General features: G+C 42.4%; 1 protein-coding gene across 4 annotated transcripts in view; it reads right to left on the bottom strand.

Moving 5' to 3' along the window:
* Positions 1-14,053, bottom strand: part of srgap1a (SLIT-ROBO Rho GTPase activating protein 1a) — a 97,187-nt gene that overhangs the window by 23,837 nt on the left and 59,297 nt on the right. For 3 of the 4 annotated variants that reach the window (XM_078257625.1, XM_078257626.1, XM_078257623.1), the window contains exons 6-12: positions 13,425-13,553; positions 10,596-10,817; positions 10,016-10,117; positions 4,013-4,210; positions 3,446-3,530; positions 2,278-2,305; positions 765-870 (exon numbers count right to left, since the gene is read on the bottom strand). In XM_078257625.1, coding sequence (XP_078113751.1) covers positions 765-870; positions 2,278-2,305; positions 3,446-3,530; positions 4,013-4,210; positions 10,016-10,117; positions 10,596-10,817; positions 13,425-13,553 — 870 coding nt within the window. The remainder of the gene's footprint in view (positions 1-764; positions 871-2,277; positions 2,306-3,445; positions 3,531-4,012; positions 4,211-10,015; positions 10,118-10,595; positions 10,818-13,424; positions 13,554-14,053) is intronic. The other variant, XM_078257624.1, reaches the window with a different exon arrangement.

The raw sequence follows: 14,053 nt of genomic DNA, 5'->3' as shown, positions 1-14,053 counted from the left end.
TTGCACATGTTAGAGCACGTCAGCGCACGGGTCCACTACGTGACAAACCCTATGGAGCGTACCACGTGTGTGCACATTTCGCCAGAGTGACAGTGTAAGTGAAGAAATAGATAGAGACAACAAAACGGAACGAATCAGAGAAGCGAAAGGAAAGTTGTGTCCTGTTCTCTTTATTTATTTATTTTATACTGTCCAACCAGTAAAACATGTCCTGTTCTGTAGACATGGTCCTTATTTATTTATTCATGTTGTACAAGTCCAGTGTGACTGTCAGTTGAAATAAACCTTGTGCTGTATTTGTTGTGAATCTATTTTGATGCGTTTTCCCATAACTTTTGTAATTTGACATATGTTTAAAAATATTATTTATATATTGTATAAAAAATGTATATCGATATCGCAATATTCATAATCGATAATCGCAATATCACATTTTGTCAATATCGTGCAACCCTAATGCCAGGTCAGCAGTGAGTCAGGGGAGATGACTGAGACAAACATCCCTCCAACTGCCATTCCTCTCCTCCTGCGGCCCTCCAAATCCATCAGAGCCACCCTTACATCCCAGAAGCAGACCGCCACTCACTCATGGGGAAGGTTTCCAGAATCCAACAACTATGTTGTTGTTGTTTTTTTGTTGGTAAAAGATAAATCAAAGCTAAAATGCTTTGGGGGAACCCACCAAAATGGCCAGAAAGCCAGAGCAAGATAGAAAATAGATAGGAGGAGGAGCAATGTCAAGCGGACGGACTGGTAATCAGTACCTTGATAAATGACTCCAAATTGCCATTAAATAACCTAACATTAAAAACAGAGCAGGGTCTAGCCCGCCGGGTGCCGGTGTGGGTTTTGAGCGACCCATTGGGATGTCTAGAATACAAAGAATGCATTAGAATAAGTTCACAATGCAGTTGCATTTTTCTTTTTAGAGTGGTTTATGTATTCTCCAATAAACTTTATGTCCTACAAAAATTTAAAGTGAAGTTGAGGCTGACTCATCTTTTGAACCCTTCAACTCAAGATGACGGACGGGCATATGAGGGTATTTTCAGACACTGCTGAAACCCGGGAATTAACTTTCTCCACAAGATATTACAGGCCAGTGAAATATCAGACCGGCTGGGAGCATAATATGTGTCATCATCTACCACATGACAGACCCTGCGGGGGATTGCCTCTCTTAGTCTGTGTATGTGTTTGTGTGTTTGTGTGTGTGTGTGTGTGTGTGTGTGTGTGTGTGTGTGTGTGTGTGTGTGTGTGTGTGTGTTTTAATGCAATTTGGCTACTTGTGACTTGTAGGACTGAGAGAATAAAAGAGTCTGGGACTTTGGTCCCTTCTGCTGCTCAATCATAGTGACAGAAATAAGCCTGAAGGTGTTTTAAATATCTGATCATGTCAACACATAAGATAAAATATTTGCAATATGAACAACTGTGTCATTAAGTATACTACCCCAGCGCGTACTTTATTGGAATTTTACTTGCTACTGATACAAATACTGGTGTTAATATCTACTTAAGTAGAGCAGGGCTGCACAATAATGTTCTTGGGCGATTCTTTTTGTCTATAAATGTTGAAAAAAGTGTAAAACAGCCATCACAGAGCTCAAGGAGACGTCGTTGACTGTCTTGTATTGTCTGACCAACATTTCAAAACCAAAAGATATTCAGTTTACAAGAATATAAAACAAAGAAAAGCAAGAAATTGTCACAATGGAGAAGCGGGAAGTAAGGAGTTTTTGCTTGAAAGATGACCTAAACGATCAGATCAATTGAACTGCTCATGTTGAACTGAAAATATGGTCATTCAATTTTTGTAAAATCAAATGCGAGTGAAATATGCCGTGCAATTTGATCTGTTTTCAAAGTTAGACTCAGGATTCAACTGACCTCTTGAGTTGTTCTTTGAAACTGACTCTAAAACATTTACATTTCATGCAAATTCATTCTCCTCTCTTTTCTCCACTCTACCACCTCCCATTCTGTTTACAGGCCTAACATACACTAGGGCTGGGAATGGCGAGTACGGTCACACCACCACACCACACCATGTTGGGCAGAGGCCGGCACATCTGCTCAGTGCGCTCCAGGAGACTAACTAAGGACTCTTTTGCTTTCATGGTCACATAAGACTTCACATGAGAATATCCTGAGGCAAAATGTCCCCGCCTTGATGAGCTGCAACATGTCACCAACGTGTCTGTCGCTGTTGAAAGAAAAGTGGACTGGATGCGTGTCTGCAATATGCACAGGTCCTGAAGTGTGTGTGTACTTTACCTTGTGGTCATGTAGTCAGCTCTGTGGCCTGCGGGTTAGGAGAGAAAAGAGAAGAGATGTGAGGGTAAGTTAGATGTGTGGACATGCCAGGACCTGTCTCTGAGGTCCCTGCGGTGCATTTTGCATATGGCTAGTGAAGCATTTGAAGCCCGCCATCTGTCCGCAATCGCTGGCCTCTTGGAACAAAACCCATGCACACACACCTACGCGCGCGCACACCTACGCGCGCGCACACCTACGCGCGCGCACACCACACACACACACACCTACGCGCGCACACACACACACACACACACACACACACACACACACACACACAAGCTCATAGATTGCACAGAGACTAATACAGGCAACACTTTAGCTACATTACAATTACGGTACAAACAAACATCCACCAGATGTAGGTACACAGACACACTAATCATTATAGAAATACACAGAGCTACACGTTTGGACAGGCAAAGTAAGATTAAGCACAAAATAGCTTCCAAATGGTTTTGGAGAACAGGAGTAGTTTCGTTTGTGTGGCCATCTGTTCCTGTGAACAGGATCTGACCTGTCTGTGTGACTCACACTGTACTCCAGCTCATTGACAACAATATCATTAAGGAGCATGTAGGAGAAGCAGGAGGATTTTCTCTTCCTCGTAAGCACACGGCTCCATTACTCATTAAGTGGACAGTTTGACTGAGACCACCAGGACTGCTGGTTAGGACAATGACTGACTGACTGACACTGTCTGGGTTGACGGTAGATTAGCTGAGGCCTCGAGGAGATCCCACTGATGTAGACCAAGGAGAGAGACCGGCATAATGACTGCCCCCCCCAATGCACGACAGTCAATTAAGTAGGGAGCAAATCAATCAAGAAGACGGATAATACAAGTTCACAATCCTCCTCTGCTCTGGCTTGCCTGGCTAAAACCCAGATTACCATCTAGGAGCTTTGAGTAGTGGAAAAAGCAGGCAAACAATGAGTAAGTTTGTCACGGAAAAGGCTGAAGTTTGCTTGAGTAAAATTGCAGAAAATAAAAAAGGACACAATCCAATAACTAATGACACTGATTAGGGCTAATATACACCCTCATTCTAGCTGGAAGAAGGCAACGCACAAAGTTGATTTATCATTAAGCGTTACAAGTATAAAAGTAAAGGGGTCGTGACAGTACCTTCACCAAGTGTCCTCTTCAGCAAGTCATGTTTGGCCTGCAGTTTGGAGATGAGATTACTGCCCTCCAGAAACTCCCGGAATTTCTGTGGAGAATTGAGAGTAATTACACGGCGGGCCTGAGTGCCAGCCGGAGCACCCGCTCTTGAAACAGCAATCTGTGATAAGAAAGCCAAGGGCAAAGGACGCGCTAAGAGTCTGTTTAAAGCCTTTATCAGAGCATGTCCATCTGCAGACTGGAACACAATAGCAGTTAGCCTTACAAAAAGGAAATATTTTGGGAGAGCTACCCCTCTGCCAACTGATCAAAGATTTCAAGTCTTTTAAGTCCAACTGAATTTAAATGCACAGATTACGCTTTTTCAGTCCAGATATTAAACAGTATATTTTTCACTTCTTTTAAAACATATAGAAAGATTTAACCAAGGGTTCAAAGAGAGTCTATAAGAGAAATGTATTTCTATTTCCATACAGAAATAAAAAGACATCTCTGAAGTCTTTTCCCTTTGTATTTGCTCACTCTTATTCACCAGCATCCTCTTCTCTTAAACCACACATCTCCACTCACCATGAAGTAGAACTGCTCTGTCTCCTGCTGGTTGGCCCTCCTCTTGGCGATGCTGGGTTTGCTGAGGTACGTCTCCGACACAGTGGACTTGACCGACTCCGTAGATCGGCTGTGGTGGAAACACTCGGACACGTCGTAGTCTTCAATGGTCACCATGTCCTGGATTGTGGTCAGAGTGGCCTCCGACGTCTTTTTGATCTGGAGATAGAAGGGATGGGGGGGGGGGGGGGGGGGAGGGAGTTGAAGGATTGCAAAAAACAGCCAGCTTAAAAGCATCCTCTCTTCACTTGCACGATGTTACCATCACGTCATATCTAGCGGCTTGTATCATCACACTCGCTAAAAAAAACTCTCTCGCTATTTCATGACACACTGAAAAATTCAGGTGTTTTCTGACAAGACGCGAGTTCCTAAAAATCCACCAGCCCGTGAACATGACTCCCAGCCAAACCAATCAATTTACATGCACTCAGAGAGTCCAGAGGTGAACGGTGTCTGCTAGAGATGGTACATTCAGTCGCAGGCTTTTAAGATCTTTCCTGTCTAACAGGAGTGCTTCTGCCGGAGCTTATAATCGTCAGGACTTTGGCGAGCGTGCACCACCACTTACTGCTAAAGATGTTCGACCAGTGCGAGCGCTGCAGGCCATAACGGCGTCCAGTGTATGATGACATAAGATGATGGAGGATGTGACAAATGAGCTTGTAATAGATCCATAACAGTTAAAGAGATCAACACAGATATGAATTAATTGTGCAGACTATAAACAAAGAACTAGCAGTACACAGATGTGATGGTACAAGGTTGAGAAACAATAGACGGCTTCACACTTCATACTATCACTGAGGCAATCACCAGGGTTGCTTGTAAATTCAAACTAGTGTCAAATATTCAGTTATCACAAAATCCTGAGTACAGTTCTTGTGTACTTCATCAAGACAACGTAGCGATGGGATTTATTTTTTACAAAGATTGCTCATTGCCCATTGACTGCAATAGCTTACATGAGGACATAAGTCAAAATACTGCCAACAATTCTGTTTTTTTTTTAGATATAATTCTGAAATTGACGACACTACTTTTTGTAATTCATTTTGATGAACATTAGAGATAGCTGTTGTTTACAGCAGGTTTACAGTTACAGTTTACAGTATGTTGATGCACTGCAGGCTCAATTTTTGGTAATCAAAAAATCTGACTGGATCGTTTGTGGAGGACAGTCTGAAGATGTAGTGGAGCAATTTTGGTATCCATTTAGCAACAAAACTGTGGGAGGAGTGAGGTTTGATTAGTTTTACAGTTTTTGAGAAAGACAGATTGATGGAATTCATAATTCCTCCAAGCTCAAAACCTATGAACATTTCTGCTTAATTGGGCCTACATTTTGGTGAAAGTTGCAAAGTGCTAAGATTTGTTTTTTTCAAAGTTTCAAACTTTAGACGGTTGCTGTAGCCCCACCATCAGGACTATTAGCCCACAAAGCCAGTTGAGGAAGTTTACCATTGGACTGGACCTTTGTGCAAGGTTTGGTGATTTTTATACGTAAAACGTATAGCTGAGGCTGATGGGAATGTCATTAGTTTTGCAGATATTTAGTCATAACCCTTTGGTTGACGGCTAAATACCAGCAATATCTTGAAATTAAAATTGTGACCTGATAATGGATTACCTGATCATGAAAGTCTGTGCCAAATTTCTTGACAATCCATTATTGAGATATTTCAGTCTGGACCGACAAACTGACAATACCTACAGCCTTTAAGTTGGTTTTTTTTGTCTCAGGTCTGGCCCTTATACTCAATAATATGATGGGGATCTACATAAAAATGTCAAATTTCCGTCATTTATTGTAATTGCACGTATGATCTATGAGGTTGCAGAAAGACATTAGAAAAAACTCATTGACAATCCATTTTAGTCAATGAGTTTACTAAAAATATATCAATATAGGGCCATATCGGCTAAGGACAATTGCAAAACGAGATGAAGTCTGAATAGGATGAGAGAGAAAATGTTAAATGGAGACAAACAGAAAAAGAGGAAGAGTCTAGAGACTGTCAAGCGTGTGAGCATGACTCACTGATGTGGAAAAGCTGCAGAAGGAAAGAGGCCATGCTGATGTAGAGACACCAACAAGCACCTTGAAGGACAAATTCAGCAAATCGCTCCTTTTTCCTTCAACAGAGAAACTCTGGGGTCGGATAGAAGTGCTGTGACGATAGCAGCTGGATTGTGAGTGCACCACAGGTCAACGACGCCCGGAGTGAGACACAGCTGGAAGTCCTCCTAATTATTCTTAATGGTCAGGAGGACCCCCACTCAAAGGTAGTGATTTTTTAATTTGTTCTTAATTATTAAGCGAGTCTGACCTCATTGCTAATGAAAGAACAAGGTGGATTCCTTGTGTAACTGTTATACACACCGAGACAACAGTGAATTACAGCTTGTTTTTTTAAACTGTGTGACCTGTGACTAATTTGGCCTTCAAAAAGAAAAAAGAAAAAAACACCTGAAAAGCAAGGTGGCCTTCATCTCTTTCATGTGTCACACTGATGGATTACAGTGCTGACACACATGCTTGGGCACACAATGTGGATGTAGTTAGAGTGTCATCCATCCCATCCTGAAGCAAAAACATACAGGCAGGTTTAAACACGCCTAATGACAGCATAGGAAAGGAAATGGGGGATTCTGCGATTGTAAAACTTTGCAAAAACATCATCCTGTCTTGTGACAAAAGTTAGAGATCATCATTTGGTGATCAAAGGAGTGAAATGAAAGAAGAAAAAAAAATGCTGCCTTCAAACATTTTAGACAGAGAAAACCTTTCAGACAGAGAAAACATCCAGAAATCTACACTTACACCATCAATTTACACATATGCATATATGCATTGTAGTTTTATCCACGGCAGGTGCCTAAAATAGGCAGCTTACTACGACATACAGTACAGTCATTAGTTACATGCTCTGAGTGTGTTGGGTCTCTCTCTCCCTGTGTCCCTGGCAGCCTCATCCTGGGTGGGCCCTGTAGAGGCGAGAGGCCCAGCTGTCATCATAAAGACAGGACCCATGCATGCAAGAGAATCGCTCCCAGTGAAAAAAGCTGTCGAGTTTATCTATTATTCAGCAGACGAATAGTTACCAGTGTTTATTGCTGGGCTCAATTACAACAGAGCTCTTAGAGAGACTCGGTGGATATGCTTATTAGTCCCTGAAACTGCACAACAGATCTGGAGAAAGTCCCAGGGATCAAATTAAGTTTGTTTATTTTCAATAAAAGAACCATGACTCATGTATTTCCTACGTTGCTGCCAGTGACTGTAAAAAACAGACAGCGCACCGAAGAGCTAAGCATCAGCCTGCCTTATTTACAGTCGTGGTTCTCTGGACTGAAAACAACTTCTGCGCTGTCAAAATCCGAAATAATTCCATTCACTTACCGCACTTTAAAATCAATGTTATTCTGCAGGGCAGCAGTACAACATCACTAACAGTTATTTCAACATCTCTCATCACAGCTCAAAAGGCAGACTGCTGTACATAGCTTTCAACAGACTATGTAGTGAGTGTGTTGTCTGCTGATCACACAGACACACACAGACACACGCTCTTTGATGTGCTTCCCTAAGATTTATCTGAGGAAAACAAATACTCCCTGCAAACGAGACAGTATAGATGGAGTCTTGTGTGAAACGTCTGGAGAATACAAAAAAGAGGAAAATCAGCCTGTGAGAGCTTCTCTGCTTCATATGGAGGCAAACAAGACCTAAATGTGCAGATTATTAAATCTAAAAACGAGATGAACCACGCTGACTTCGTCAGTGAGGCGCCCAGCAGGGCTATGTTAAGCCCAACCCTTTAGCAAGAGTGAGATCCAGGATCTCAAGAGTGAGATCCAGAGTTTTCTCCCCACGCCGCACCACTGTCACAGAATAAATTATTCAGAAATGTTTCCTTTCACTGTTTCACAGGAGTCAAAGAGGTTTGAGGAAACAGCTGCACTTCTATTAGGCGCTGCCCTGCAGCCTTTCCTGGCCGGATAAAGACAGACTCTTTTTTTTTTTTGTCTCTTGTACATTTGACGATTGTGCTTGCAGTTTGTCACAGCGCTATGAAAGTTCATTTTTCAAGGATGTATCTGGCACGCTGTGCCCGGGAAAAGAGGCCATCTGGTGATCCTAACACAAGGCAGCAGCACCCTCCAATTCTGACCCACCAGGACATCCGCTTCAGCGAGGCAGGCGGACAAGGACATGAAGCAACCAGGGCTTGTCATCACACACACACACACACACACACACACACACACACACACACACACACACGGGTGTATGTGCCCAGTTGCAGAGATACTGTACATACTGCAGGCATCATGAACTGTGATGACACCAGCGGGAACCTGACAAGCCCTGATACACAGCACAAAACAACACACTGAGTCTGAATGATACTTAGCTGGGCTGCAACTACGGATTATTTCCGTTATTAGTTGATCTATTTATTTTTTCAATTCATGAATTGATCATTGAGAAAATGTTTTTAAAAAATTACAGAAAAGCAACAAATCCTTACATCTGAGAGGCTGGAACCGGCGAATATTTTTTTGCTTGTTTATTCAAATTGTGACAGATTCATTTTCAGTAGATTAGCTATCAGTTAGGCTATATCCACGACGTTCCACTTCCGGGATTGCTCCGGTGCCGCAGGAAATTCCGCCGGATGCATGTCTTTTCGCCGATGCCTTTTTACTTCTGCTTTTTTTTGTTGGAATTTTAAACTCCGGTGGATTTCTGAGGACTACGGTTAACTGCTCCTCAGATCTCTGCAGGGTAAATCCAGACAGCTAGCTAGACTATCTGTCCAATCTGAGCTTTCTCTCGCACGACTAAAACAACTTCTAAACGTACACATGTTCCACCAAAACAAGTTCCTTCCTGAGGCTATTTTGCAGCGGCTCCGTGCGGAGCTTAGCGACGGCCATGTCGATTGTGATTGGTTGAAATCACAATGAACCAGAGCACGTTTTTCCTCCCATCCCAGAATGCAGTGTGGACTAGCCAGACCCTCCTCCGCAGCGCTGTGGAGGAAGGTCTGGCAAAGCGAGACTAGCTATCAGTCAATTAATCGAGTGTCCTCAACTCTAGTAACACGCAAAATAGCCCAAAATACAGCTTTGTTATCCATCATTATTCGTTCCAGTAGATGTCTTTTCAGTCAATTTCACAACGGGTCGACAATATGATCAAAAGGAATCTGGAGTCACAGTGGATGTAGAGGAAGTTGAGTGACAAGCTCCTGTGTCTCTGTTTGTCTTTGTAAGCGGGACAAAACAAAGAGAGTGCACCGATGTGGAGGGAGGAAGAGAAACAGAGAGCATAAAGAGAGACGGCAGTGAGAGCTTATAGAGAGGAGGCAGGTCAGACGTGACACAGAAGCCAGCGTAATGGACAGGATTGCACTCTGTGAAACTGTGGCAGTCATGGTATTTCTCCCCTAATGGTTTTTGTTTCATGAAAAAATAAATAAAGTCGCTTTACTCAAGCAAGCTGCAGACAGATTAAAACAACACAGCCTGAGAAGCAGAGATGCACCTCCAATGTCAAAAAAGAGCAGCGCAGGACGGGTTTGTGCGAATAAAAGCGAGACAGTGAATTCTACCGGTGGGAGTGAAAGTGGAGGCTTCACAGAGAGGGTTTGATGGCTACCTGCAGGGCATGAGAGAGAGGAAAATACAGAGTGTGCATGTGTGTTTGTGTGTGGTGCGTATATGTAACAGAAACTTCAGCAACTATTTCTCTGTCTCACCTTGGATGACTTCTGGCAAAAGTAAAGTTAACTTTCTTTAGCAGCTTTTAACTTTCTTGCTCTGCAGCTGTCAACATCTTGCAACCAACAAATAGCAGCATGGAATAGTTTTGACATGTTTGACATATCTAAATCCACACCACAAATACCTGTGTAATGGGTTGAATTTATGTTTTGCACTGTTACTGAAGATTACCTCTTCGTTCTCGATCTTTAGAGTAGCCAGGCGAGACTGAAGCTGCTGGAACCTCAGGATGAGCTCTCCGTTGACCGGGGGCTGCAATGAGATCTGACACACCTAGGGGGGAAAAAAGGAAGAGGAAATACATCGTCGATGATCAGAAAAGAGACATTGTAGAGCAAACCACAGTGCCGTTTGCCGACTGAACGCAGACAGCCTCACAACAGCAGCTAGTAAACAGACATGATATCAGCGTTGGCAGTGCCAGCCAAACAGTAAAACTCAACACATGTTGAGCTACATGACTGCAGGGGGAGAATTAACACACGATTTATCAAATTCAGCGCCCCATAAAACCTGATCCGACAGCCCAGATGCAGTAAAACGCTGCACTTAAGCCACTGAAATCAGACCTCATTAAGTCTGAGACCTTTTTTAATCAACTCCAAATTCACTTCCATGTTGTTCATTATATCTGCAGTGCAGCACATACAGTGGATGACTTGGAAACAAACCATTTTAAAACTCATTATATAAATGCATTTTTCTCCAGTTCAGTTCATCAACACAGCTACTATTTTGTTCTGAACTGTACCTCGTCTCCCATATGAGACTGGAACTCAAATTTTGCCGGTGGGCAGAAGGCCGTAGGGAACATCTCCATGAACCTCTGTCGGTCACTGCGTGGGTCCAGACTGTCCACGGCGTTCTCTATGATGTCAAGACCCTCGTGGCGTGACGTCTCGAGGTTGTATTCGGCTGACAGGTAGGTCCGCAGGGCCCGGTTCAGACTGGCGTGGTACCCCAAATCACAGCACTGGAAGGGATGAAAGATCAGGGTCAACATGATCCTACAGGTCTCACAATACACAAACTAACACTAGGGCTGCCTGCCACCAACGATTATTTTCCTTTTTGTAAATTGACCCCCCGCTGAATATTAGGCAAACAAGCTAATAATTGCCATATAGTCAATTCAAACAAACACAACATAGATCTTAGAATTAAGTCTTAAATTAAATGTGTGAATATACCTGTAATTTGATCGTGTATGGTAAAAAAAATTGACCTTTAAACGAGACAAATTTCCAATTTCCATCACAATTAAGGGACCGTTCGGTATTTATGGAATGGACCACCGGAGGAAAATAGGGGGAGGGGCAGGAGGAGCACTGCCCCCCTGGTGGCTCAAAAGGGTAATTGCATTGTTTAAATTAGTGGAATTACGTCTGGCATGACCAGATATTTTATAAATATCTTAAATAACACAAAACAACTAAATGGTGGTAGGTAATACATCTGATTTCATATACTGCTTTAGTAAAAAAAAATATTACCTGGCTGACGACGGGAGCAGCAGGACGCAAAAAACTAAACTTACTGTTGCACTAGTCTGGACATCTTGCCGTGCCAACCTTGCAATAAAGGTTTCCTAAATGCCATGTATATAAATGTGATGTCAGCTTACTAATTGATTGCGGGTTTTGTGTAGATTTGGACTTTTATACGTTTATTCCACTTTGTTTAAACGGCGAAGTGGAGAGGCCTCGTTCACCTGTTTGGAGCTGGCTGGTGAATGTGACGCTCCTATAGGCCTTGCTGGATACACCGTGACTCTGTTTGTGGATCTACTGATCGCTGTGGATTACTTTTTTTCCGTGTCATTGGATTACGGCAAAATACAGATCTTTTTGCTTAACGTGTCTTAACGTTTTATGGTGAGTTTGGAGAGGCATCTCAACAGTCGGACACTGATTGTTCACCGTTACATTTTAGTTGAATTTAAGCGTCTGTCTATTGCGTTCCAAGACAGCCGTGCCGCGATTGGATTTCATAAGGGCGAATTGTTAAATTGTTACAATGTAATTTAAAATCTGCTTTAAAAATAAACATATAATGTTTATGTTTTAAAGGAATATAATGTTCAGCTTCGGCACCTTTACCTATGCTCTAAAATATACAATGACGAAGCCTAGTGACGAGTCCATAGCAACCAGTGTTGAATTGTTATTTCCCATTGTCCTTTGCTGAATGGTCTCAGTGTTTTATTTCATGTGAATACTAGTTTACTAGAGGAGTAACTTAGTATTTGAAGTAATGCAGTAATGCATGAAGTGTGCATTTAGTTTCCATGCTTATTGTGTTTCCACAACAATGTCAGTGAGTAAATCTACTGAAATGGCCACCACACCATAACAGAGGAGTGGGATGTGTAAGATGAGAATGCAGAGGTTAAGTCCTGTACGTCACGGCTGTAAAAATCAAATGACATCTGTACTTCTTTGCTAAGTGCAAACTTGCACGCAAGGGGAGGGTCACGCCTCTTTTTCAAATCATTTTGGAGGGTCATAGGAAAATGATTACTGACGAGGGGAGGGTCAAGTCTTTTTAGGTTAGAGGCCACAAACTCCTCCGGTGGCCCCTTAATTAAATAACGAACAGTCCCTAAATGCCTAAACTTAACCCTCACCCTCACCATAACCTAATTCTAACCCTAATCCAAAAGCCCTTTAAACTTGTGGGGTCCAGCATTTTGGGCCCCACAAGACTGTGCAGACCCCACAAGTATACTGTATTCCCTGGTTTTTGGACCCCACGAATATAGTAAAACAAAACACACCCACACACACACACACACACACACACACACACACACACACACACACGGTGCGATTGTAAGGCTTGTGAGCAAAGCAGGGAGAGGGGTAATTTCCGCACACAGCATGCCACTGAATAGACGTTAAATTTATCCTCTCTTCTGGTCCTGTCTGGAATATAAAACCCCAAAACCTGGCCTTCACCCATTTCCAGTAACACACAAGTTTATTTCTCTAACAAAATAATAATAACCCAGGTGAGCCATATTATAAGCCATGTTTATTGGTACGGTAGGCAGAGTAGAGAGAGATAAGTGTAGTGAATGGAGTGACCACAGCTGTACATGACAAAACAAAACACTAGGTTTGAGGGTCAGGGTCCAGTCAAACAGTCTGAAAGATATGGAATATTTTAAAACAGTGACAAAATGAGAGGAAAAAACACAGTGGAACTAAATATAATATGTGGCTTTCAATACTGACATCAAGAGACGGGAAAGAGGAATAGAATAGTTTTCATTACAAACGTTAATACGCTTATTTAATACAGTCCTGCACTGTAATTTCCATCCCACAGTCTGGTGTCCTAAAATCTCTTTTATATGCTAAAGTCATCAGTCTCTTCTCTGATCACCATTTTAAATCTCGTCTAAAAGTCTGTGGGGAAAAAAGACATAACAAAATCTACCTGACTGCAAAGTGTGTGTTTGGTTTATGTAATAATTTATGTCCTCAGCAAAAACTTTTCCCAGTCTCACTGAAGACACAACAAGCCTGCGCCGAACATACAGCCGTCTCTAGAACAGGGCATGTGGTTTTATACTTACATCAATTAAGTCCGACAAGTCGTGGATGTAGTATTTGAAGACGGAGGAGTTTGACGCTTCCAGTGTCAGCAGGTACTCGTTCCGCGCTTTGATCGACTTCAGCTTGTTCTCGGAGTACTTGGCTTGACGCTGATGAGAGAATTAGAGGCGTAGAATGAGAAACAGAACACGACAGAGCGAACGAGGGAGGCAGGATGAATTTAATGAGTCGAGAATTGCCTTTTTGACAAGTGATTGCAAGCATCTCAGAACTGAGACTGGATTACTGGCAAAACAACAGCTTCAATAAACAGAGCAGAAATACATTAAATTATGTTTTAAAAATAGCAACAAAAAAAGGGGAACAAGAACGAAAAAAAAGCCCAAACTAAAAACAGACTGTGTCCTTCACTGCAACTAGGATACCTCAGTCTGAGCCATCCGTCTTTGTCCTACACTTCCTCTCTACCAGATAAATAGAAGGCTGTTCGTTCGTCACCATCCACTGACCAATGGGCTCCGACTCACACACTTCCAAATCGTCCATATTTGAACACTTCCCAAATGCATTCCAGGAAGAGTCGTGTTTAAAAAGCCATTGAATCATTTGTCATAGAGGTTTAACAGAAAGCAGGCTTGTTCTGAAAATA

Source organism: Sander vitreus, chromosome 8 (genome assembly GCF_031162955.1).
Source record: "Sander vitreus isolate 19-12246 chromosome 8, sanVit1, whole genome shotgun sequence".
Lineage (NCBI taxonomy): Eukaryota > Metazoa > Chordata > Actinopteri > Perciformes > Percidae > Sander > Sander vitreus.
The sequence above is the reverse complement of the archived record's forward strand: the minus strand, read 5'-3'. Positions and strand labels throughout refer to the sequence as shown.